This window comes from Hetaerina americana, unplaced genomic scaffold (assembly GCF_022747635.1).
Source record: "Hetaerina americana unplaced genomic scaffold, ioHetAmer1.1.p SCAF_98, whole genome shotgun sequence".
Classification (NCBI taxonomy): domain Eukaryota; kingdom Metazoa; phylum Arthropoda; class Insecta; order Odonata; family Calopterygidae; genus Hetaerina; species Hetaerina americana.
The window spans coordinates 1,140,489-1,167,972 of NW_027287627.1; the positions used below are offsets into that span (position 1 = coordinate 1,140,489).

Consider the following 27,484-nt stretch of genomic DNA (forward strand, 5'->3'; position numbering starts at 1 on the left):
GAAAGTTTAAAGTGTAGATTATGTCTTGGTCGTGGTGGACGGTACACAAATATTTTTTATGAAAACAACGATGCTGAGAAATTGGTTCGGGAAGCGATAGAAGAGTTGTTGGAATTGAAAGTAAGATATCCGTGTTATGTTTACGTATTATTGATAATGATGCTTTTATAGTAAATTTACCCCGAAATGTGCGACAATGCCCATTTTTAGCTTAAAAAAACCTTTACGTTATTCAGATGATGATTCGAGTCCCATTGAGAGCAAATGTTTAAGGTTTAATACTTTGATAATCATGTTATTATAGGTAGTGAGGGAAAGGAACAACCCGTGGTTGCTTTGCTATAAATGCTTTAAACTGCTGACGGATTTCTACATGTTTAAGCAGCAGTGCCATGAAAACCACCATCTATTGAACAGGCAAAGGACAAAGAAACATGACGAGAGAAAACTCCGTCGCAAAACGGTGAGTCGAGTTCAATTTTGGTTGGTATTTTGTAATGTTATGAGCAATTTCCTGGAAAATTATGCATAATATTTGAAACTCTTTGAAGTAACGGTCTTTAGAACGGTGAGTCGAGGCCAACCAATTATGGTTGGTATTTTGTAATGTTATGAGGAATGTTATGGATAACGTTAAGCGTAAACGGAAATAACTTAAATTAAATAATGAACATATTTATTTTTAATAAGTGTCCTCGCTATTTTACGTAAATCTTACGGTCTTATTACCACGTGACTAATACTGGAGTTTATATAAAAATTGGGAATTGACTACGCTCCTGGTAACACATAAAGCAATTTCATTCTATATTTAATGCGAAATCTCAAGTAACAGTGTACTAGGGTTGAATTTTACTAAAGGTGTAAAAATATTAAATGCATTTTTGCAATCAGTTTTCATAAATTGTGAGTAAACCGAAAAGGATGATAATATACAAATGTCCGTGTAAACGATGATATCTGGTATTAAAATAAGATCTTGGAGTACTAACCTACAATATTATTTTTATTCGTAATTTTATTAACTCGTTCAATTTTAAGGAAATTGCCTGTAATATTTGTAACTCTATGAAGTAAAAGCACAATAAACTCGTTGATAGCACTTATTTAGTGATGTTAAAGGTAATTCGTAGGAATTATTTTGTGAAGCCTAACCATCTAGTCATCATAATTTTAAAAAGATAAAAAATACAAGTGTTGAGTGGAATGTTGGACATAGATTGATCCTTTTGATATATTTTATTAGTTAATATATTTTTTCAATTAATATCTTCTATTTTAATAAATAACATAATTAAGAATTTTTTTGTGAACTGTTCATTAATATTTTTAAAACTCAAAAACTAAGGCTTCTATTAACCCTAGTTGCAATAACCCTATTTAAATAGTTATTAATATCTACTAAAGGCTGTATAATTGTAGGCTGCTCAATTTCATTTTACAGCATTTCGCTTATCATTTTTTCCAGGATGTTACTACTGGTATATCTACTGAAGAAAATATATTTCCAAATAATCGTGTCACATTAATTTTAATAAATTTCATTGTTGGTTTATTGTAGAAGAATCTAAAGGTAGAGACAGAGTCAAATGATGCCTCTGATGATAGTGATGTGGGAGTAGCCAATTTGCGGGTTGTCACTAGAGCATCAAGCATTTTAGGAGAAAGATGCATTCCCAGTGTAAACAATGTAAGTACTCATTGAAATTCTAAAATTGATACCTTTATCCTCTGGATTCTATGGAAATGAATTTTGGTAACAATTTTGAATAAATCCATTAAATTGAAGAATTTTTATTCAGTGAATAAAGAGAAACTGAGATTTTTCTGATTCCTTAATGCATGTCAATAATGGTCTGATATTATGTATCTTATCTCTTATAATTCTCATTTTTAATGCTGTAATCTGTTAAAAGGTGTTGTGGTTTTTCATTTTCAAATTACATCCTTAATTGATTGCTTTTGCTGTTATATCTTACTATGCTTCAGATATAAATTATCTCCCCACAGGTAAAACATTGATACTCTCATATCATATCCATAAGATATTAAGAAAAAAGCACTGCTGTGTATTTTTGAATTGCATTCATGCATAGGAAATATATATGCATAGAAAAGAAATGGAAAATGTTTATCAAGAATTTAAATTTAAATTTCAATGTTCATCCTCTTTTTTAAATCTTTTTCAATATTTATATTTTGAACAATTAGGTTCAGATCACAGTAAAAAGAGAAACTTCAGATAATGAAGATCAGGAAAATGTTGAAATGACAGCTAGGCTTAAAATAGGAGACCACATTATGAATAATCATGAAGAAAATTCTCTTCAGGTAAGGAAGACATTGGAACAGTTTGACATTTTCAAAGCTCATCCAAAGCTTTTGTTATTTTCCAAATACTTATTCATTTGCATCTGAAAAGACTTCAGTGACACTGATTTTTACTTAATATTAGAAATTTGTTTACTATATTTTTCTATCAATAACTGAAGTTCCATATTTTTACTGTTTAATAATTATTCAATGAACTCAGGGCATTATAGTGAAGACAGAGGAAGTGGATATTGAAGACCAAGAGACCAATGAAATTGTAGCTAGCCAGGGAGATGCGGACCAAAATGTTAAGAATCTGGTAGGAACTTCTCTTGAGGTAATTAATAAACTAAATCTGTGATAATAGTGCTGTAATGGCTCATGTTCCTTTTTTCAACTCACGGATACTTACAGTAGAAACGTTTTCCGTAGGTCATCTTATAAAATACAATACTTTATACTAAATCTTTGATGCACAGATAGGTATTTATGAAAACCACTAATTTTTTTGGCTTGAAAGATTATACACATCTATGTAATAACTTGCTAATCAAAAAGACAATAATGTTATATTATTGCTTATTATACAGAGGATGTGTTTTTATTGCATGTGATTTGTAAGTATTTTTCAATGCAAGAAGGTATATCTATGAATAAATATAGTAGTAAAATAATAAATGAAACAATTACTGTAGTATGACATTGCAGAAGGTTTTGTATAAAAGTTATCAGACCCTAGTGGTGGAAGTTTAAGGTAAAGAGAGTTGAAATTTGCTTAAATGATAGTGATTAGGACATTGCCAATCTTCAAGTCATCATAAGAAATTCAGGCAAATTGCAAGAAGAAGGCATTTATAATCTAAGTGATGTAAATACTCATTTAAATTCTTAAATAAATAACTTGATCTTCGGGAACCATTTGATGGAATAGTGATTGTAATTTGGATTAAATTCATAATATAGAATAATTCTTGTTCAATGATTCTGTACAGTCCGACATTTATCTGATTTTTTCATGCATGTCAACTAAAGTCCTGATATAATTTATCTAATCTCATCTGTAGTTCTCATTTATAAAGTTTCAATTATCTAATGAGAGTTTATTTTTCATTTTAAATATGTTTCCATCATTTATTGGTTTTCTTTTGATACCTAGTGATATTATTCATAAAAAATAATTAATGCTCAAGGTAAATATGAAAATTTAATAACAAATGCAATTTTAATCAAATTTGAATTCCATTTATGTTAAGAAAACTCATATACCTTATAATTATACCTAAAATCATATATTTTTACTGTTTTTTCACCATTTAACTAACTTTGCAGACGATTGTAGACATGGATAAAATAGCAATTGAACAGCAGGAAACTGTTCCAGCTAGACATAGGGATATTGACAACAACGTGGAGATTCAAGAAGGGACTTCTGAGGTATTTAAGAAATATTATAACCATAATGGCACCAAAATAACCAAATTATTTTGGTGATATATGTGCTGTTATTGTAAATGCTTCTTTTTACAACTCGTGAATATCCCAAAATAGAACAGATATTTGTTTGGCATTAAAGAACCCTATTAAAATGTCTTTTTAAGAGTTTTCAGTTTGAAGGAACAGTAATAGGTGACATGGTCAGGCTAATTGGAGATGTCATAAAGTATCATAAATGTTTTTTATGTGATTCATTTCATTTTCTTTTGGTTGTAATAGCCTTATTGACACTTTTTCTTAGCCCATTCATAACTTAGGTCAAAAAATATAAAATGCGGTCCCTTCCTCAGGAATAAAGTTTTGAATGACCACGTCCTAAGCATAAAATAAAATGACAGGCACTTCTTTCACTCTAAAATTGCCTGATGGAAATCTTTTTAATTAGGAGGAATATTTAATTATTTTAATTAATTTTCATGTATTTCAATTGCATTCTTAACTGTTCTGCTCTTTTAAATGTTGCAGAAGGCCATAGCTGCAGACCATACTCTGTTTATGTTAACCTATAAAATATTCCAGATAAAACTATTTCAGTCTTTGGTGTGAGTAAATTTTTTTAATAAATGTGTGCACTGTCATATTGCCGACCAACATAAACCGCCGTCAATTGACCAGTTTCTGTTGGTTCAGAATTCAGCTGCTCACTAATATTTTGCACATGGAAATGACTTCCATGCCTTGACAAATTAGGATGACAGGAAAACAGTGACCTTACCCTAGATGTGAATATCTCAACCTGAAAGTTATATTATTGATAAATCATGTTGGAAAAAATTCGTATATGTCTATAATCATTTTGAATATCCAATTTTTGCTTATATTCCCTTCTAATTAATGTTATAGATTAATATAAAACCTTTAAGATAATTTGACAAATGGCCATACAATTTCTAAGTACCATTCAAAATTTGCTTTTTCTCTGCAACATTAATGATGCACAAAATTTCTCATTCAGAAATAAAATGTAACCTAGGGAAAGTATATTATCTTTTCTCTCTATGATATGCCTATGAATATTATAATTTTAAGTAATGCCTATGTAAGGCTTATTTTTAGGTGAACTTTATATTTACCTATCAAACATCTTGGTGTTGATTATGATTATTTATGTTTATTAAGGAGCTGTGTGTGCTCCCAAGCCTTCAGAAGGATTCGGAGATCCATGGTGTTGATTTGGTGAATGATAAAAGAAGAAATTTGATGGTGTTGAGAAGTTTAATGAAAGATATTAACCAGTCAATGGAAAAGTCATCAATTGAGGAAGAGGACAATTGTTCAGCCAACACTAATGTGAATTTGATGGATGATGATAACTGTGAAGAAGTTGAAGTTCAGGTAAGGAAAGAAAGCTATTATGCATTTCTTTTATAACCAATGCTCTTTGATAACAATATGCATTATGTTTTATTCTGAGTTCATTGCTTTTTAAACTTAGGTAATGTTATGAGATGAAATTGCCTTCCATGTGGTTTTGCATGGCTAAATCCTTCTTTAAATGAGGACTGGTATAAAAAAATCTTTAATAACTTTATTGAATAATACGTTCATGCAATTCAACTATTAACACTATCAAATGTTCTGTGTTTAAGAAAATGAAGGACTACCAAATGATTGAGGTACCAGAGTAATTTGAAGAAATTAGCTGCCAAGATTTATGTTCTTGATTAAATTATTTTGAAATTTTGACCATCTGTCATAATAGATAAGAATGGGTATCCTTGGCATTAGTATCATGATATATGAGGAGAGCTTTAGATAGTGTTTTTCGGTGATCAATTGGGGCTGTCATTGCTCAAAATGACCAGGTTGTATTCTTGAAGAAGATCATGATTCCAATTAGACAATGTGATGACATTTTATAGTTTGTTAAAGAATCTTATTGCTATGAGAACAATAAGCTGCCAGACCTACTCTCTGCATTTCATATGTTATTTCATTTAATTGGAGGGCCAAAACTATTATTCACAATATTAGGCATTTTCTTGTTAACAGTATTTAAATATTTTCATTTTATATTTTTAATCCATGGATATCAAAGGTTTACTTATTTTTAAACAGTAAGCTCTTTTATAATTTAACTTCTCTAAACATGGATTGAAACACTGGCAATTTCATTTGATGTTAGAAGGTTCAACGAATAATGTTAATGTTTTTGAAGCAATTAAGACAAATGTTCTGTATAAATGCGTGCTAAAATTATTAATTTAAATTGAAATGTAAAATTTTAAACCCTGTATAAACTTATAGATTAGGTTTGAAAGTTTCTTGGGCATTTTATTAGTGTTTTACATGGATGCAATCTAAATTGGTTATGTTGGTATTTTTCAGGATGATTTAGAAGATTTTGAATTGCATTTATCCTCTGATGAAGAAGTAGATAATAAGGAAGAATGTAATAAGGATACTTTGCAGGAGATGGGTGGAGTTACATTGGAACAGTTGAAGACACAAGGTGAGGGGAGCTGGAGACTGTTGTCTTCCTTTTGCATTTTGCATATTTTAGAAATACCTTAAATGTCAAATACAATGTTATGACTAATTACAAAAACTGATGGGAAAATATTTAAATCAGAATAAATTTGTAACAAAATTATTATTATCAGTTAATCTACCAGACAAGGTAGGTTTATGGATAGACATAAATACTAATTAAGTTACTTGTTACCCCTAGCAAAACACAGCATACTATTCTATTTCAGGTCCTTCTTCAGCTCTGAGTACTTTCTTTCTCTCATAATCCAGTCTAACATCCCTATTCTGTTACTTCCCTTTCCTCATTTGCCTCACATTATACCCTCCATTAGTCTTCAATATCCAGCTGCAAGTTAATAACCCCTTCAGCAACTTTTCCTCCCTCAATAAGATATCTCCCAGCAAACATCTTTCTTTGCCCACTATACCAAGTACTTCCTCATTTGTTTTCTTCTCTTTCCATTTTACCTTCTCCATTCTTCTCCAGATCCACATGTAAAAATCCTTCAGTCACTGTCTATCCCCCTGCTTCAATGACCACGTTTCTGCACTGTATATCACTATCCCCAATATCAAAGTTTCCAAAAGAGTCCACTCATTATGTCCCTGCTCAACATCCCTTCGCTTAACGCATTTCTTATCCCTATGTCCCTATTACTTCTCCTGTGTTGGTCCAATCAATACTGATATACATAAACTGTTTTTCCAGCTCTAGTTTTTTCCATCCTATTTTAATGTTAAGCTTAGCCTTTTTCATTCTAGAAAATTGCATATCCTTGATTTTATCAATATTGATTCTCATCCCATACTTGTTGTACTTAATTGCCAATTCGCTAAGCAATGCTTGCAGCCTATTGGCTTACTGACAAACTAAAGCTTATTCATCAGCAAACCTAACTGATTTTATGAATTTCCCGCCCACTATCATTCCTACCTCCAGTTCATCCCATGCCTCTTTATTCATTTCCTCTGCATACATGTTGAACAACAACGGTGATAATAGAGAACCATGCCTTTCACCTCTTTCTAACACTGCCCATCTGGACTCCTCATTCCTTACTTGCAACTGAGCAGTCTTGGACATGAACAGGTTGCAGATTAGCCTCATTTCCCTCTAATCTATTCCTATTTTTGGCATTATACCTCGTGGTCATATTCTTTATTCCTTTTGATTAAAAATCTTATTACTGCAATGGCATCAAATGTACCTTTCCCCTTCCTATACCTGAACTGATCATCCTCTAAGTAATTGATTGCCTTACTCTCTTTCCTTTTGTTTATGATCCCAAGAACAACTGCAACAGATGTTGCAAAATAAAATGCTCTCAGGCATTGGCAGGGCAAAAATCCTAAAAATAAACAAAATAAAATGAATATAATAGATTTCATTTCACTGCCTCAGGTTGTTATTTTCTAAGTAATCTCTTGTTTTCAAACTTTAATAATTTAAGTACCAATCTGATACATATGTTGAACCGTAAATATTCCATGGTGTTTTTTTTTACATTTCATACTAACAGTTAAGGATCTTTTCCCCTTTTGGCCAAGATTGTAATTGAAATTGTTGAGTATTCTTGCTCTGTTTGGAAGTTACCCTCATCAAGCTTTTAGTGTATTGATCAATTTAACTCTAGGTTTATTTACTATGGTGTTAACTTGTAGAAAAGTTTGTTTAAACGGTATTGCAACTTTTTTGTGTTGAATATTTAACTCTAAATTATTCTCTTTCGAGATTGTGGGTATAAAATTAAGCAGGATCCTTACAATAAGTATCATTGTTGGCTCTAAAAATCAAAAGCCAATGATGTTATCCTCATAGCTACCTAAATAAATTGAAAATATGTTCATCCTGCATCAATATATGTAGTTGGTTTATCTGCTATTCATCAAAAGTCCACTGAAAATCATTATCTAGAATATTGTTTCAGCATTTGTCATCGGTACATGAACTGTTAGAATGGAGTATATTTGATATCTTTTGATCAGCCTTTTTATTTCAAATACAAGAAAAGGGACACTAGAGCCAGGTCAGGGCTTATAAGAGCATTGAAATGGCAAATTATGTCTGAAGATTCTTTCTTTTTTTGTTCCCTGCTCAAGACTTTTGCCACCAACTTTGAACATACCTCCTTTAACACTAGATCCTCAATAATTTGTTAATGTTGGTTTCACCCAAAGGGCTCGATTCTTTCCTAATAAGGGAGGTTATTAAATGCATAGCAGAGTGAAAAACAGTTTTATTTTTGATACCTCATTTTCATATTGAGTGTTCATCAGGTGTCTTACATGGCCCTTATCTTTAACAAGTTGTCACGCTTTCTTAAACATTTTTTGCCACTTAAAAACTTCTCAGGGGTATGACATCATCTGCATGAGCCTTTTTAATTAATTATAGGTCTCCAAATATGAATTTCTTGAGTTAAATGCTAAACTGAACATCAGAGCATTGCTCCTTTATACACTCATTGCTTGCATGAAAACAAAAAAAATCAGTCATAACTAATATCCACCATCTTTCTCAATACATGCACAGAGCCAACTAAACTAACGTTTATTATTTTTGGGGATACCCTCTACTAAGCCAACAAGTCAGTTACCTATCCAATGCTCTATTTAGGCTACAGCAGGCCAGTCCTGATACCTATTATACTGACCCTATAACTGCATTCACACAAAAACCACCATTTTCCATTAAAAAAAGTCTGAAGCCTTTTGTTTAAGAAGAGCCTTATTATCATGCCATAGTTATCAATGCCATTTATTTATTAATTGTACAGATCCAAAATTTGCAGTTTCAGTATTCTCCTAGTTTTGTTTGTAATTCCTTAATAATATAATTTTTTCTTGTGAATAAAACAATAGTTTCATATATTGCCCTTTTATAGAAATGGCTTACGTTCTTATTTTTATATATATTCTCTTTGCTTATTTAGTTTCTAGTTTTGTTTTGCGAAAAACCCCCTAGTCATTATCAAAGTCCTTGTGGGTAGTAATTACCTTTTAAAAAGTTAGCACCTTAATATTTTTTATTTCATTTCCTGTATTCAAGAGATATTTCAGCCCGGAATTACTCAAAATCTTTCCATGGTTCATTATATCATAATTTACCAGAAAGCAAAATAATGTAACATGAAGTCTCAAAAAATCAAAAATATTATCCCTACTGTTGTAATGTTTGTGTGATAGATATTATTGCAGCTAAAAGTAGGTTTAGTAGCTACTAACATATTGTTAATTCTAAGGTCCTAATGAGTTATTTTGGCATGGTTAAATATAAACTTAGCTTGGTCACTTTGAGGTTGTAATTTTTCTTATTGGTCTTATATTTATTTCATTGCTAGGTGATGTAATTTAAAAAATATCAAGAAAAAGAATATTTCAGTAAATATAATTTATTCTTTAGAATTCTTTTAGTAGCCCATGTAATTGAGTCAGAATTATCTGCCCATTAAAACAAGATTATACTTTTTCATTCTTGTTTTTTATTAAAGCACAATTAATGCTAGCATTTGAAATAGTCATGACACAGAAGTGCCTCACAATAGATCTTGTGAAAAGCTTGCCAGCAGCTAGCAATAGCTGTTCAGCATAACTTTTTGTGACATTTAAATTTGGTAATAATAACTTGTTTCATTATAATTTTATCTTAAACCTAAAAGAATTGTCAGATATTATTCACTGATACTTTTCTTTTGTTTAAAAGAAGCACCATAAAATTTGTTTTCTGACCATAAACCTAAAAAAATTTGTTTTTAAGTGATAAATATGTTCTTAAAACGTTTTATTAACAGAAAAGTTAAAGTAAGGGTTGTATTTTCTTTCTTAAATTTCCTGTGTAAAATATATTTGTTGTTAAAAGTTCTAGCAATCTAAAGGACCACTATAAGAAAAGTTATGCCAGAAAATTTGAAAGGTCTTTTTTAGATAAATTGTATCAAAGTCTTAAATAAAAGTAACTTTAAGGGTACCGTATGTGTCAGTTGAAATTCAGGGATTGCCATATTAATAGTAGCTTCACATAATTAAATAGAAGTAATAAATAAATTTAGTATTGAATATAAATTATTTTAGGTGAATGACTTTCTCACTCACTAAATTGACCATTTTACTTGATTAGTAATTTGTCCATGAATGAATTGATGATTTTATTAATCAATAAAGATAGTCATTCTCTTAGTTCCCATCTTACATGTTGTAATTTTGGTATTTTAACTTCTATTGTTGGACTTTGTGCTTTTGGTGAAAAACAGATATACAGAGTTAATTTCATTTAAATATCTACTTCCTTGAAAAAGAATTTCCTTTCTTTATACATTTGTCTTTTCTCATATTCCAGTCTTTTAAAAAAGGAAATATTCTTATTCCTTCTCAAAATCCTTTTACAAATTTAATTTTGCATGCTAAGGCATTTGTACATGCTAAGTAAACATTTGTGGAAATGTAATGAATGATGGCATTGAACCCTTTTCTTGATAATTTTTTATGTATGTAAGTCTATTTACCACCAATTGGAGATAACAAACTTGTTAATTGCAGGTATATAATTTTTCATTGATTCCTTTTCTTCAAATCTTTCAGGTAATTGCAAGAAAAAAGATGGTGCAGGGAAGGATGCAGGAGGCATTTTATTGCATTCTTGTCAAATTTGCTACAAGGAATTTGCACAAAGGGACCTTCTCAAAGATCATGTCTTGAATGTGCATGTTAGGAAGGCAACACAATTCTATTGTGACTCTTGCTCAAAGGCATTTGAGAGAAAAAATGACCTTGCAAGTAACATCACCTTGGTGCATGTGATGAAAGGGAAGTACCAATGTGAATTCTGCACCAAAAACTTTCTATTTTTGAGTAAACTCAAAATCCACAAGTCATCACATACTGCAGAAAGACAATTTAAATGTGCAATATGTTTGAAAGGTTTTGTTCAAAAGAAGTATCTAAAGAGGCACATTTTGACCCATACTGAAGAAAGACCGCATAGATGTGAAATATGCTCAAGAACATTTACACGGAATAGTTATCTGAAAAGGCACTTGTTGACACACACAGGTGAAAAGATCCACAAGTGTGATCTATGCTCAAAAGCATTTGCCATGAATAGTAGTCTAAAGAGGCACTTGTTGACACATACTGGTGAGAAGCCATACCAGTGCATGGTCTGTTCTAAAGGATTTACTCAGAATGTTGATCTAAAAAGGCACTTGTTGTCACACACAGGTGAAAAGAGCCACAAGTGCGAGATATGCTCAAGAGCATTTGCTCAGAATATTGATCTAAAACGGCACTTGTTGACGCACACTGGAGAAAAGAGCCACAAGTGTGAGACATGCTCAAGAACTTTTGCACTGAATTGTAGTCTAAAGGCACATTTGTTGACACACACTGGTGAAAGGAGACACAAGTGCAAGATATGTTCAGGAACTTTTGCACTGAATAGTAGTCTAAAGGCACACTTGTTGACGCACACTGGAGAAAAGAGGCACTTGTTGTCACACACAGGTGAAAAGAGCCACAAGTGCGAGATATGCTCAAGAGCATTTGCTCAGAATATTGATCTAAAACGGCACTTGTTGACGCACACTGGAGAAAAGAGCCACAAGTGTGAGATATGCTCGAGAGCATTTGCACTGAGTTTTAATCTGAAGAGACACTTGTTGACGCACACTGGTGAGAAGCCATACCAGTGCGAGGTCTGTTCTAAAGGATTTGCTTGGAATAGTAATCTAATAATTCATTTGTTGACCCACACTGGTGAAAAGAGGCACAAGTGTGAGATGTGCTCAAGAGAATTTGCTCAGAAGAGTCATCTAAAGATTCACTTGTTGACACATACTGGTGTGAAGCCATACCAGTGCATGATCTGTTCTAAAGGATTTTCTCAGAATGTTGATCTGAAAAGGCACTTGTTGACACACACAGGTGAAAAGAGCCACAAGTGTGAGATGTGCTCAAGAGAATTTGCTCAGAAGAGTCATCTAAAGATTCACTTGTTGACACATACTGGTGTGAAGCCATACCAGTGCATGATCTGTTCTAAAGGATTTTCTCAGAATGTTGATCTGAAAAGGCACTTGTTGACACACACAGGTGAAAAGAGCCACAAGTGCGAGATATGCTCAAGAGCATTTGCTCAGAATGTTAATCTAAAGAGACACTTGTTGACTCACACTGGTGAGAAGCCATACCAGTGCGGGATCTGTTCTAAAGCATTCATTCGGAACAATAATCTCAAGTCACACATGAAGTTACACACTGCAAAATGATCAGTGAGCAATGTAAATAATATTCAATATCATTGACTCATGTTCACAACTGGAGCCTTATTCACAGCCATATACTTTTGAAAGCCCACATAAATGAGTTACATGTTCGTCAGAATTTTAACAACGAAGCATCATCATTGAATACAGGAAGGCTTAGACAAAAGTAAGAAACTAAAGTGCTTGAATTATACAAATCCTTCCCCCAAGAATTACAGAGGCAATGTATGAATGAATGATCATACACTCTTCCAAATAATTATATCACTACCAAGGACCATCATTATACATTTATTTCAAGTTTTTCAAAAAGTGTCAACATTCTCCTGTTTTGTGTAACTTATTTGAATAAAAGTTAACAGCTATGAAATATTTTATTTTGCTATCTATCATTTGAATATTGTTAAATCTATTAGGAATCCATTTTCAATTGCACAATATTTAGTTCAAATGAATTTGAGGTATATCTACATAGGGTTCATTGCTGAAAAGCTGCTAGGGAATTCCCTAGTTCTAAGTTATCATTAATGGAATTGCAATGCTGACATTGTCTTTGAGACAGTGCTTTGGGAATTTAAGAGTTTAAAGTATCTGTTTCTAAATAAAAATAAAGATTGGAATGCTATTGCTATTTGTGGTATTTTCCTTCCAGAGAAGGAGTCTTTAAGGTATTTCAGTCCAAATCACACTGTTTAAGGAGCAAAATAAGGGGTCTTTGAAGAAAGTTTTACTCATCCAAACATTTCAAATTTAATCATCTCAAATACTCTTGCTTCTTTTGGAGAAATGCCACTTAGTTGGAAATATAAATGAAATTGTTGGTATTCTGGCATTGAAATGCATGGGTTTGGATATTTTTGCAATTTGCTGAAACATATGCTTTTCACTTTGGTTTCTTTGGCACTGAGCGGCAAGGTTAAATGTGTTGGTAACTTCTGGAATCTACGAAACTTTGCTGGGAAAATTGCTTTTAAAGGGCTTTTAAGAAATGCAGCACTCACCTTGCCCAGAGTTTACCCATCCATATTCCTTACTGCAAGTTATTTTGCAACTTTTCTGTTGCTATCCTAATGGTCTAAGGTATCTCATGCCCTTTTGGTGGCTTAATGTCATACATGATGTTTTGTATCTTTTTCGATATTTTTCTGTATTGTAGCACTTGATGGCTATCCTTCTGGGAGGTCATCTGCAAGGGATTTTGGTCCCTGTTGAAAATTCAGCAACTAAGTTTTGGTTGGCTGAAATTAAATGAGTCCCTCTCTACTTTTATAAACTTCATATGGATTTCCTATTAATCCCTCTATAATAAGGAATTTTATTACAGAAATAAATTCAAGTTCTTCATTTTAATCAGAAATCATGTTCTGCCACAATTTGATTACAGACTCTATTTGACAGAACCATTTGGAACTCTGCTTGCAAACTAAACACACTTGCACCCAGGCTAGAATAATAAATATTTCTCTGATTGGAATACCATTCGTGTTTAGCTGAGAACCTTTATACTTATCCCTTATTATCATGCCTTTTCATTCACTCAGGAGAATTCTCAGCTTAATGAGGATTTTCCTCATTAAAGTAACTGAATTCTATCACCATCATTGAAACAACTTCATCCTCTTTCATCAACTCTAAATCACTGAAATTTGATAGCAGCATAAGGTTTAACTTTTCTTGCTGTAGCCCAAGAAAATGTTTTTGTCAAAGATACTCCTCAAATATACTGGATGAATGCAATGACTTAAAAATTATGCATGCATATTAAGAAAAAAGGTGACTTCCAAATATCACAAGGAATTGTCGTGAAGTTCATTTTGAAAGTGGTTTACAAACATGTATGCATTAATTTAAAACCTCTTCTCATGTATCTAATTGTAAATGCAACCAAAGAGATTGAAAAAGCCACACGGAGTCAACTCATAATTAGAACACTTTGTTAGAAAGCTTTACCAATTGAAAAAGTTTAATTTTTAGACGTGTATGATTTAAAAAATGTTGCTGCAGGACTATTTGTTTCTCCAAACCTCATTTTTTAAAAAATGGTTCTGGAACAAACCCTTGACCATTTCTTAAGGATAAAAGCATTCTTACTTTTTTAGAATAATAATTTTACACATTCACCAGTGTAAACAGCTATAAAAACCTTTTCCATCTTAGTCAGAACAGTTGAGGAAATTCCAAAGCTAGGGGTTGGAAATGAGTATCCTCATTCTCATTCTTAAAAATTGGTTTTTGAACAGAGTAACCATGAAAAAGGAGTCTAAGAGACACAATAAACAAATTAAAACCACAGGTATTGCAATTTTCCACTAATATCTAGTGGAAAATTGCCATACTTGTTTAATATGTTACGCTTCCACCATATCACGCCTGAGACCTCATCATTTGACAATAAACAAAGTTTTAAACTAGGTTAAATAAAAATTTAAATATGTGGTGTAAAAAACCCCACTGCAAAAATGGCAGATGGAATTTTTATATTCTGATATTAATTGAATTTTATTACCTTTTTTGATTTTTGTTCAACATCAGTCACTGAGTCACTTGGACTAAAGTTTAGCAAGTTTAACGATATTTCCTTGTATGCAAGCCTGTTTTCCAAATGGCCCTTGATAAATTCTCTCAAATCTCTAGAAGCATTTATTAAAGCTTAAAAGCAGCTTAATTGTAATTTTATACACTCTTATCGTGCATATTTATTCATATAAAAATGGTTAGCTCTCTCTCTTTTGGTCATATTTTAAACCTAATTAAATTTTTAGGTTTGCAAATTATTGGCTTATTTAAGTATTAATTGTATCTATCTGGAGTGGCAAAATCTTCAATAGCATAGACAAGGTTGCACCCAAAAGTGGAAGGACTGATTTTGTACAAGAATTTTATTGAAGATATACTTACATCAGCTTAATAATCTTCTAAGTATGCTCCTTGAGCTGCTACACACTTAGTATAACATTCCTCCCATTCCCCTTACGCCCGCTGGAAATTTTCTTTGGGGATGGCATTGATGACCCTTGTAGAAGCCTCTTGAAGGGCCTCTATTGAGTCTTAATGTCATCTCTTGAGCTGTCTTTTAATCAGGGGGAAGAAGAAGAAGTCTGGTGGTGCCAGATGGGGGATATAGGGCCGGTGCAACAATGTGGCAATGCGGTGTTGCCCCAGAGCTTTCTGATGACAAGCATGCCATGGCAAAATTTTCAGCACCATCTTGGCGCACACCTTGCACATGGCCAAATCCTGTGAAATAATGCATTGGAGGTTGGATGCAGACAGACCCAACTGGTCTGCAATTTGTTTACTGGTTCTGATTAAGCATTGATCTGTGTTTAGCAGTGTCCTCACTCTGTCCACATTCATCTCAGTTCTTGCATTTGACAGCCGTCCGTAGTGATGGTGGTCTTCAATGTGTTCCCCACCCTCTTTAAACATCTTGTGCCACTCAAATACAGTGGAATGGCTTAAGGCAGTGTCCCCATAAGTCTGCTTGATCATATTGCAGGTCATAGTTACCCATATTCCCAAGTTTTGCACAAAACTTCACAGAATAATGTTGCTTTAAATTCAGATTCAATTTTTTTTGATGTGGACAAAAATTAGCTTCACTAAAAATGGTGTCCTCACTCAATGATGGCTCGCAGGCAAATGAATGAGGTTTATGCTGGTCTGTTACTTTGAGCCCCCTCCATCTTACCCTGCCAGGCAGACCCCCCTCCACCCCTCCATTCCTGCCAGAGAAAATCAGTCCAACCACTTTTGAATGCAACACTGTATATATTGCAGTTTGCTGCTGCATGTAGTATTAAAACAGAGATGCAATTATTACCTTAATTTATACACATGTATTCTTTTAAAACAAAGGATAAAAGAACTAAGTATTTTAAGTTTTCATTCCTAATCCATGTTTATTTATATAAATAAATCCTCTTCTTTTTACCTCCCTTCACTGGCATTCAGCCTCAGGTTAACATTCAAGTACACTTTCAAGGTGGCATCTAAGAGGGAGGTTCAATAAGTACCCAGGTTGGAAATAAGGAAACTATTTTTTCAAAAAAACATTTATTTTATTTTTCAACATAGTCCCCTTTAAGAAATATACAGTTCTCTCATCAATTTTGCCATTTGTATGACCCCTCCAAAAAATTAGATTTGCCTAACTCTCCAAAACACACCTGTCTCAGCAATAACTTCCTTGTTTGAATAACATTTTTTCCAGGTAAATACAGGGGATGTTGCAACATTTCCTAATGTAGTTAATGCAGTTTGGCAGTACCAACTCCGGATGAATATGCTGGTGCATTATTGCGGTGAAAAAGCACCTTCTTCTTTGCCAAATGAAGCCATGTCTCCAATTTTTTATTGAAACGTTCCAATAACTCTATGTAGTATTTGATAGTGATCATTCTTCATATTTCTAAATAATTCATGAGATAGATGCCTCTTGAATCCCAAGAAACAATCTGGATGAATCCAGCCTTTATCAACATTGATAACTGAACACAAGAACACCTTTAGATCTTGATTAAATTGCTGAATACAATATTTCAAAGTTGTCAGCCAAATCAGCTTGTGGTCCGCCATGAGCAATCGCAGCATCCATTGGGGAGAACATTTTATCATCGCCAACTTATTTAAAATATTAATTACTATTCTGGTCGACACATTCAATGCATGGCCTCTGCTACTTGAAGCACTTTTGATTATTGATCAGCAAGAATCAAGGATTGGACTTTTGTAATGATTTCTTTGGTAATCGCATGTGACAGGTGTCCTGGTAGCTACTCATCAAAAACAGATGTTTTCTCACATTTAAGTTTGCTAAACCTATATGTTATTGTAGTCATAGATGGATCCTCCAATCCAGAAATACGCAAATTACTGAAAAATGCTACTCTTTTTCAATCTTAGGAAAAATTAAGAAACATGCCATACTCAAATGGCTGTGAAGTTCAAACTACTATTTATATCGGTCTGAAATCTGTTTAATCGCCTTTTGATATAAGGTAGCAAATGACGATAACATAAATATCCCTCTAAAATACCCTTAGTCATCAGTCATTGAACCAACTTTGAAAATATATGTTCGTTCTAAAAAAAATTCATTGATGGGATTTGCCTCGGTGGTTGGACATATGCTCTTTTAGGTACTCCAAACACCTGAATACCTCACAATTGTGCAGACTTCCCCCCAGCATGGATATGCATATGACCTTACAATTATTGCTTCAGAATGATCATGTTTGGAAATTCATTGTATTTATATGGTTTTCCCCATTAATGGTCAACATATGAAATATAAGGATTCATTTCTCATGAACTTCTTTCAATTTTTTTTTAAAACGAGGTGTAATCTAGTATTTACAAAGCTTCATGAGTCCTTACCTCTATATTGGTGGCTCAATTGGGTCAGCTACTTCAGTACCACAGACATAATTTAATATTAAAAGGACATCAGAAAAGGCATATATCATATCGTTAATGTGCTGTTCATTTGTTTAGAAGATTCGGGTCAAAAGTTTGACTGCTGTATTATTTACAATGTCAAAATTAAAAAATAACCATAAATATGTGGATGCATTAGCTGTCGTAGCTATAGGATAATCAAAATATATTATAATTCTAGTATGACGTGCTTGTATTGACATCCTTAATAAATACACATCAAAATTATTCCTTCCACGTTAGAAATGCCTGCTGCTATAAAAATTTTAAAATGTGATATAATACATATCTTTGAATGGTTTGAAGTTAACATTGACCATTTTATTATTCATTTGTAAATTTAACCACCATTATTTTCCTATGAACAAACATGCCAATGTAAATTCATTCTCTGCCTCCCAGTCATATTTTTTCAGCTGTAATGAGAATCTGAAATTTGGAATTAATGTACCTTTAAAGCCCGTATAAAAATGTGGAAGGTCTGATATTCGGAATTCCTCTGAAAATATGCAATGCATTTAGCTTATGGACCTTATTAAGATAGAGAATCTCCTAAGAGTATGAAATGATATAAGTGGGTAAGGTGAAATGTTCTGTGCCTGGCCCATAATTGGTATATTCGAAGAAAAATTTAAGATTTCTGTCTGGATACATGTCCTAAGAACAGTTTCAACTTACTCTCTCAAGGAGTTTGTTCACCCATATTGTTGCAGTACATGAATGATATGTTTCTTATTGAAATAAATAAACTTAAATTTCTTGCAGCCCTAAAATTCCTCAATATGGATGCATTGATCCCTGAAGAAATTAATGGAAAGTTAACTAAATGTACAGGGATTATACTCCTTCAATATCAACCATTTAAGGTGAAGCAACACATTGAACATTGAATGGGCATGAGTTTATTATAAGAAAAGGTGCAAAATGTATTCTGCAAAGAATTAGGGATGGGAAATCTTTGCGGAAGGTGTGTCCTGCAATTGCGGAAAGCCATTTACAAGAAAAGCAGCAATGGTTCAACCAATTCAAGAGAAAACTCACCTGCATGGCCAAATCCTGTGAAATAATGTGTTGGATGCAGACAGACCCAACTAGTCTGATATTTCTTCACTGGTTAAGTGTTGGTCAGTGTTCAGCAGTGTCCTCACTCTGTCCACATTTGTGTCGGTTCTTGCCATCGATGGCTGTCCGGAGCGATGGTCGTCTTCAACGAGCTCCCTACCCTCTTTAAACAACTTGTGCCACTCAAATACTGAGGAACGGCTTAAGGCAGTGTCCCCATAAGCCTGCTTGATCATATCAAAGGTCTCAGTTGCCGTCTTCCCGAGTTTCGCACAAAACTTCATGAATAACATTGCTCTAAATTCTGATTCATTTTGTTTTACGACATGGACAAAAAACTGGCTTCACTGAAAATGGTGTCCTAACCCAACGACAGCCCGCAGGCAACTGAGGTTAGTGTTGGTCTGTTGCTTAGAGGCCTCCTCACCTTACCCTGCCAGGCAAACCCCCCTTCACCACTCCCTTTGCACCAGAGAAAATCTGTCCTACCAGTTTTGGGTGTGTACCTGTAGGTCTGCCACAGCATGCATCCAAACAGCAGATAAAGCAAGTTTCGGAAGCCTGTGGTCCAGCATTAAAGAAACCAAAGTCAAATGCTTCTAGTTTGGCAAAGGTACTTCATATCCAAACCCATGCATTCAAACTATTATAATGTTCAACTTCTATAATATTCTCAGCCAGTCATTTTTCTCCACTAAGCAGCCAAATTTTGATTGAGAAATATAAGGTAATCTAGCTCAAAATGTCTAGATTAGTGAAATTTTACCAGTCAAAAATAGAGGATTATCCAGACTGAAATACCTCAACATCTTAAATAAAACTTCAGCTGAATGTAACTGGGTTCTAATCGTTATTTTTGTGCAGAACCAGATAGGAGCATCCCAATCCTTTTTTAAAGATGACATCATCAATATAATCCCCAGAATCATTCACCAAGAACCAGGGAATACCTTCACAGCATTCCAGTATTGGCATATAAGCACCTATGTAAATATACCTTTACTTCTTCCAAACAAAATGCTGTGTGATTCAAGACAAATGACTTGTTTCATCCTACTCTCTTAGGCATTATGAAACAATTCATTTTTCATCAACAAACTGCCAAACAGACTCCAAATTTCCTGTGAACAAAACAGTTTAACTTTTTTCTTGAACAGCCAACTGCAATATATTCATCTCATCCTCAAAGAAATTGAAAGCAAGTAAATTTTGAGACAAAGAGGCATGAGACACAAGTGTTTTCCCTTTTAGAAACGGATCTTAGTAGATAGCACAGAAATGAACTTATTAAAAACAATCTCAGCATAATGAACAAATAGATGGTATAGATTAAAAATGGCCATGGAAGCCTTATATTTGAATCATGTTTCATGAGACCCAAAAATTGAAAGGTATCATTGTTTGAGATAATGAATTGGAAGATGAACATGTGAAAAATTATGAAATTTAAATTCTTACTTGATGAAATTGTTTAGATTATGTTATAACTATACACAAATTTATGCAGATTTCACCTTAACAGTAATTTTTCTATTTTAAAAAATTACTAAAAACAGGACAAAAATATCACTTTGTTACAAAGTTGTTATTAATGTTTTACATTGGTTTCTTCAGGGTGTATGGGATATTATGGATGAAATAGGTAATAGCAAATAATACCCAACATTTTAATGCACTTTAATTTTATGTTTCCTCAGCACTTTTCTGTTCATAAAGCCCCAGTTAGGATTTTAGTGACTGATTTTAATTATATATTATTCATTTATATTATCATTTCACAGAGTGTCCCATCATGTGTGGAATTAGATAACATTGCTGTTTGAATGCTTTTGAACAGATGTTGCACGTGTCAGCATGTGGCCCTTTAGATAACTTCTTGTAGCAAGTGGTTTAGTACACATATTTATACTGATGTGTCAACATATTATTCTTTAGAACATCATTATATGCAAATGCTTTATAAATTATATTCTACTTTTATTTCTTATTATCAGTGTGTGTCAATATTTGCCTCTTTAAGTGACTATAAAGAGCAAATCTAATGTGTGGCCTTTCTCCAGTATGTGTCAACGTGTGGATTCTAAGTTCACCGGGATCCTCACTTTTTCACTCAAATGCATAAAAGAAACATATACATCACATCTGAATTGTCTCCCTTTCCCAAGGTACTCTCACATGACATGAAATCTTAAAAGATCATACTACTGTTAATATCTTGTTAAAAATTGGACCCGTGTGCCAAAGATTTCCTGCACCATCATTTACTTGGCTACCTGCCTTCCCTACATCATCAAGGCCACATGCCTTTCCCACACCATCTATGCCACCTCCTTTCTTGTGTATGTGTGTGTGTGTATATATATATATATATATATGTCTATGAGTATATATCTATGTATATGTACATATTCATACATATGTGCATAAATATATAGATAATGTGGATGGATGTCAATATTAATTTATTGTAATAAAGGAACTTATTTTGTATAGCTTAAAAAATTATCTTCTGTTGTAAATGAAATTTATATAAAATGACAATAATTGATAAGGCTGGTTTTACATTATAATTCTTACAAATATATTAAACATATATATTGTCTATCATCAGTATGAATATTGGAATTATTTTTGAATGTGTGTATATGGATTGATGATTTTGAATATATTAATAATTTGAAAGATTTTGAATTAATAAATAATAGGAAAAAATATCATATAGCAGTGCGTTTCATCATATGTGACTTAAGATAACTACTCTTACCGTATCCTTTAGAACATAATGTGCACTTGTATCGCTTTTCACCAGTGTGCGTCCTCATGTAATTCCTTAATTGACCATTTTGAGCAATTTTTTATGGCATAAATCTATGAATGTGGCTTTTCACCAGTGTGTCAACATGTGAGTCTTTAGACTACAAGTCTGGGTAAATGTTTTCTGACATATCTGGCATGTGTGTGGCCTTTCACCAGTGTGAGTCAACATGTGAGTCTTTAGATTACAATTATGGGTAAAAGTTTTCTCGCATATTGCGCACTTGTATGGCCTTTCTGCAGTGTGTGTCCACATGTGCCCTTGTAATTCTCTCTTTCCAGCTAAACATTTTAAACAAAATGCACATTGAAATGGCCTCTTCCCAGTATGGGTTGACATGTGACTTTTAAGTTTACTTAAATGTAGAAAGTTTTTGAAGCAGAATTCACATTGATGCTTCTTCTTAGGATCATGCACCAATTTGACATGACTTGCAAGATCATTTTTTCTCTTAAATACCTCCAAACAAACATCACATCTGAATTGAATCGCCTTGTTAAGGTGGACATTCATTACATGCTCTTTGAGAAGATCCCTTTGTTCAAATACCTTGTTGCAAATTTCACACACATGCTGTTGAGTGGCTGAAGTTTCTTCCCTTACATCATCTTGTTTTTGGTGTTTATCTGAAAGATTTGAAGGATAAGGTAAAGTAGATATTTATTAAAAAGGTAATATCTCTAATGAAAAAATTGTTTTCACCAGTTTGGATAAACTCATTAATGTAAATAAATAATTATAGATATGCATGCTCACATTCAATCACATACAGGGTTCGTCCGGAAAATAAATGTACTGATTTTTTCCCGCCGCTCCAGGCGTGTCCAGCATCACTCTGACGGGCTGCGAAGGAGGGGGGTATGTTGGCAAGCGATGCTGAAAAAGGCAGTCAGCTCTGAGCTGTGGTGTAGTGAGGAGCCCTGTTAACGCGAACCTCCACGCTCGACCCACGTCACGGAACGCGATGCCGAAGTTTTTGGAGCAGCGTTATTTCATCAAATTTGCGGTAAAGCTTGGGAAATCATCTACCGAAACTGTCGGTATGATTAACCAGGCTTACGGGGAGTCAGCCATGTCCAGAAACATGATCTTTCGGTGGCACAAGATGTTCGTGGAGGGCAGAGAAGAGGTTGACGACGAACCACGGCCTGGATGCCTATCAACAACACTCACCGACGAAAATGTGCGAAAAGTTCGCGATGTACTGAACTCTGATCGTTGTCTTAGTGTTCGGATGATAGCAGAGCAGTGTAATGTGCCATAATGAGTAGTGCACGAGATTATTAGGCACCAATTACAGATGCGAAAAATTTGATTTGGCGAAAGTTGGTGCCGAAAGTGCTCAGTGATGATCAAAGACTCAATCGTTTGGAAATCGCGACACAACTTGCGGATCAATGCAAAAATGATCCACATTTTTTAGAGAACGTTGTTTCAGGTGACGAGACATGGATCTTTGAGTACGACCCGGAGTCGAAGAGACAAAGTGCGGAGTGGCACACCCCATCATCACCCCGTCAAAAGAAAGCTCGCATGAGCAAATCTCAGATCAAGGCAATGCTCATTGTCTTTTTTGACAAAAGGGGAGTCGTCCACTACGAATTTGTACCTGAACAACAAACTATAAATGCTGCATTTTACGTCCAAGTGCTCGACAGCCTTCGAAAACGAGTCGCCCGCGTCCGGCCAGCGAGCAAAAACATCTGGCGGCTGCATCACGACAATGCGCCGTCTCACACCGCGCTTGTCGTGTCGGACTTCTTGGCCAAGCATGGCGTGGCAACGCTGCCGCACCCGCCCTACAGCCCGGACTTGGCACCACCGGACTACTTTCTGTTCCTGAAGATAAAGAGGAGTTTGAAAGGAACGCGATACGGGACTTTGGACGCCGTCAAAGAGGCCGTAACGACGTGTCTTCGAGAGGTTCCCGATGATGCCTTCGCGGGAGCGTTCCAGGAATAGGAACGCTGCTGGAACAAGTGTATCGACTCACAAGGGTCCTATTTTGAGGAATATTAGCTTAAGATATGTAAAAGTGTGATAAATTTTTTTTCCTGAGCTCAGCACACATATTTTCTGGACGAACCCTGTATGTGTGCATGAATTTATACAATCATATGTCTAGTCTCTTCCTGTACAAACTCATCAGTCTAGGTATGTATGTTAGAAATCTAAGCTGTGCTGAAATCCCAGGAATATAGAATCTTTCATCACCTAATGCTGACCTGAATAAGGCCTTCAGGCAACTTTGGTTTTACCTTCTTCCATGTCAAGTGCTTTCCTTACTATGCTCTTTTGAGCCTAGGAAACCTAAAGACATTACAGGAAGCCAAATCTAGTGAATGCAGGGGGAATGGACAATTGATGCCATGTTATTTTTTTTCAAAAACTGCACAAAAGAGAGGGTAGTATGAGCCAAATTTGGAAGCAAATCTCTATATGCAAATCTTCAGATAAAATCCTCCGAATAGAAACTCTAGGACACATGACATCTCATAGGGTTGATCAATGGTTTTAATGGTCTACATGAATTAAGGCATTAATTTTGTCAAAGTTTTTGCCTACTGATGATGTTGTAGACTGGTTTTGCTCAAAACAGCTTTCCCAAAACAAGTCTGGAACATTTCAAATGTTTCTCCTGCCAATTTACCCAACAGGAAATAAAATTTCACTGCAGTGTATGGCTCTTGATAATCCAACATCATTTTTTTTGCCAAAATGAAAGAAAAATTTTTTCACTGAAACAGCTATCACTAACTACTGCAGCCATATTTCAGTTACTTTTGGGTCCTCCTTTATGTTTCAGCAAAATTTTTCCTTCTTGTTATTATCATGATTGTTTATTTCACCAAGCATACTTAAACAATGAGCACCTTATCCTTTATAAGTACAGTAAGTAAGTAGGTAATAAAAGACACTCACAGCTTCTTTAATATCTGCCCAATAAACAAGAGATATAAAGTCTGTTATTTTGCTTGGTAATATTCTATTGTTTAGACTTAAACTGCTATTGTTGTGCAAAGAAAAAGGAATATAGCATAGACTTGAAGTGAAATGAATTCAGTTTATTCCTTGCAAATAAAGAACAATAAAGGAAATTATCAATTAAAAGGGTGTATAATTCTCTCATATAACTATTATACATGGGTTTACTTAGATTAAAACCCTTAAGAAACAATTATTTTATACACAATCACAGGAACTAGAAGAACATTTCTTTAGCATTTACAATAAAATTAGCACACAGAAAATGAAATATATCATTTCAGGGACAATACACATTTTTCTCGGTGAAAAGATTTCTAAACATCAGGGAAATTTTATACTTCTGTTTTGAATGTAATGAGGAAAATATATCAATAACAATGGATATGACATAACTAAGAAAAATGCTGGATTAGGACTAGGAAAATGAGAGTATACAGCAGTAAACATTAATTTGTGCAAGTAATTACTTTTAATTATGGTACTTTTGTTACGGTTTATTACGATAAATAATTTATTATGTTGGTAACATAAATTGTACATTTTTCTTGGCTAAATTATACAAATTCCTGAATTAATTTGTAGCAAATTATTTTGGCAACTTATTTTAATGCAATGTAATTTACTCTACATGTATTTTTCAGAAGATATTCAATGAAAATTCTTTTTAATTTCATGAAAAAGTATTTAATCAAATTTTAACATGAATTTTTGCAGCATAAAAATGTGTCCTGCATGTCTTAGCTTATCTTGATAACTTAAAGACAAGATCAATTGTGAGGCAGCGCTGTTTTATGACCTTCAAAACTTCAATTATTCTAAAAAATCATTTTTCCTTTCTTTTGATTTGGTTTCATCTAATGACTTTTTTAAACTTTAACCAACTACCAATGAAAAATATCATCTTTTGGCAAAATTTTATCGTCAAGTTGACCAAGACCATTTTTTATTTTTTCCATACCAACATATCTCATGAGGACCTTAGGGTAAAGGTAAAATTAGAAGGCACTGAACTAACTCTCATTTTGGGATGGTAGATTTTTGCAGGGTTCAGTTAAAAGACTTTCACGGAATATTACCACGTAGATTGTTTTTCCGACAAGTTTCACCTGTTTCAATGAGCATCTTCAGGTTGAAATGAACCAGGTCAGGTCACTTTAATCTGAAGATGCTCATTGAAACATGGGCAAAACTATTGTCTGAAAAACAACCTATATGGGGACATCCCGAGAATGAAATCTGTTGCTTATCTTAATGTTTCATTAAATCTATTGCACAGACATCACATTTGGAACAAAATATTTCCCATGTTAATTTTTCAAAAAGGTACATATTTCTAACAAGTGCTTAGATAAGAAATTTGACATTTATTCCAATGAAAATTAAATGAATTAGTACAGCAGGAAACTAATATTTCAAATGATAATATGAGGCAATTAGAAATAAATAAATAATTCCTTTCCTGTTGCTTCAAACAAAAGAAGTAAATGCATTACGAAGAAATAATAGACATGGAAAATCAAAGAAAATAATCTAACTGTAATTAATGGACATATAAAAACAACAAATGAATGGCATTGACATCTTTCACATGATGTTTATATCTTACTTGGGTGAAAACATAAGATATTGAAAGGGAAAATGGTTGTTCTGGGTCATTTCATTTACAGTTCTTAACTGATAAAGTCCAAAATCAGCATAGTGAGGTAAAACAAAAGAAGAGACTTGAAAACAGCAAGAAAAATAAAAGATCTAGAGTCTGAGTGACTAATTTATTGACTATGGTAACAGAAGCAGAAATTTAATTTACCAGTGCACTGAAATTTTGACTAAGGGAAGTAGCAGGTAGAATGAGAGAAAATGCATTGTTTGCAGTGTTTTACTTTTATTTTGGACCAAAATAATTTCCAAATTTATGTTTTTGTTATAATATTATCATCTTTCTTGCAATTAATCATAATATTTTAAATGGCATTTCAGTTATTTTTAAAACAATTTTAAAGTTAACCCAGTTTTTCAACACTACATTATAAGTCCTGCTGGGGTTAACCACCAATAATTGTATTACACCAGAAAGAAGTAAAAGTGAAGTGACAGCACAGTCCTAAGCTCTCCTTACCTTGTTCCAGCAATACCTCTCCTCCCAGTCTTATTTTCATCTGAGGAATTAGAGTATCACAAACTTTCTTAATGTCCACTTCCTCCTCAGAGGGCATATTTATTTCTGCATCTTCCAAATGATCATGCAAGATCAAAGAAAAACATTACAGATTTTTAGGATATCCATGAAAAATGTTTAAAGAAAAAATTAAATTTTTTTCTTCAAACAATTTACTTGCATTGGTTAGGATGAAAGGATTTATGCATGCAGAGATTAAGAAATACTTGCTGTGAAGTTGTGTCAGCCTGTTCTGTAGAGAAATACAAGAGAAATAACTGATTATGACTCTACACAGTAAAAAACATTTTAAACCTCTTGCTTTAAAAAATAAAACAAAAATGCCTCTTGAGACTTAATATTTCTATGGCCTCAGTCCTATTGAACAGATAATAAGAAGCCATCAACCAAGGCTGTATAATTTACGAACTAGTGCTTACTTCAAATGCACTATAATTTTGTTTAGGTAATTACCGGTTAAGGTAG

At 33.5% G+C, this 27,484-nt stretch overlaps 1 protein-coding gene across 1 annotated transcript in view; it reads left to right on the forward strand.

Moving 5' to 3' along the window:
• Nucleotides 1–3,654: 3,654 nt before the first annotated feature.
• The window catches only part of LOC139699920 (zinc finger protein 233-like), a 68,645-nt gene continuing 44,815 nt past the window's right edge, over nt 3,655–27,484 (forward strand). Inside the window, exons 1-3 of the mRNA XM_071598334.1 lie at nt 3,655–3,747; nt 11,211–11,363; nt 11,871–12,046. Coding sequence (XP_071454435.1) covers nt 3,655–3,747; nt 11,211–11,363; nt 11,871–12,046 — 422 coding nt within the window. The remainder of the gene's footprint in view (nt 3,748–11,210; nt 11,364–11,870; nt 12,047–27,484) is intronic.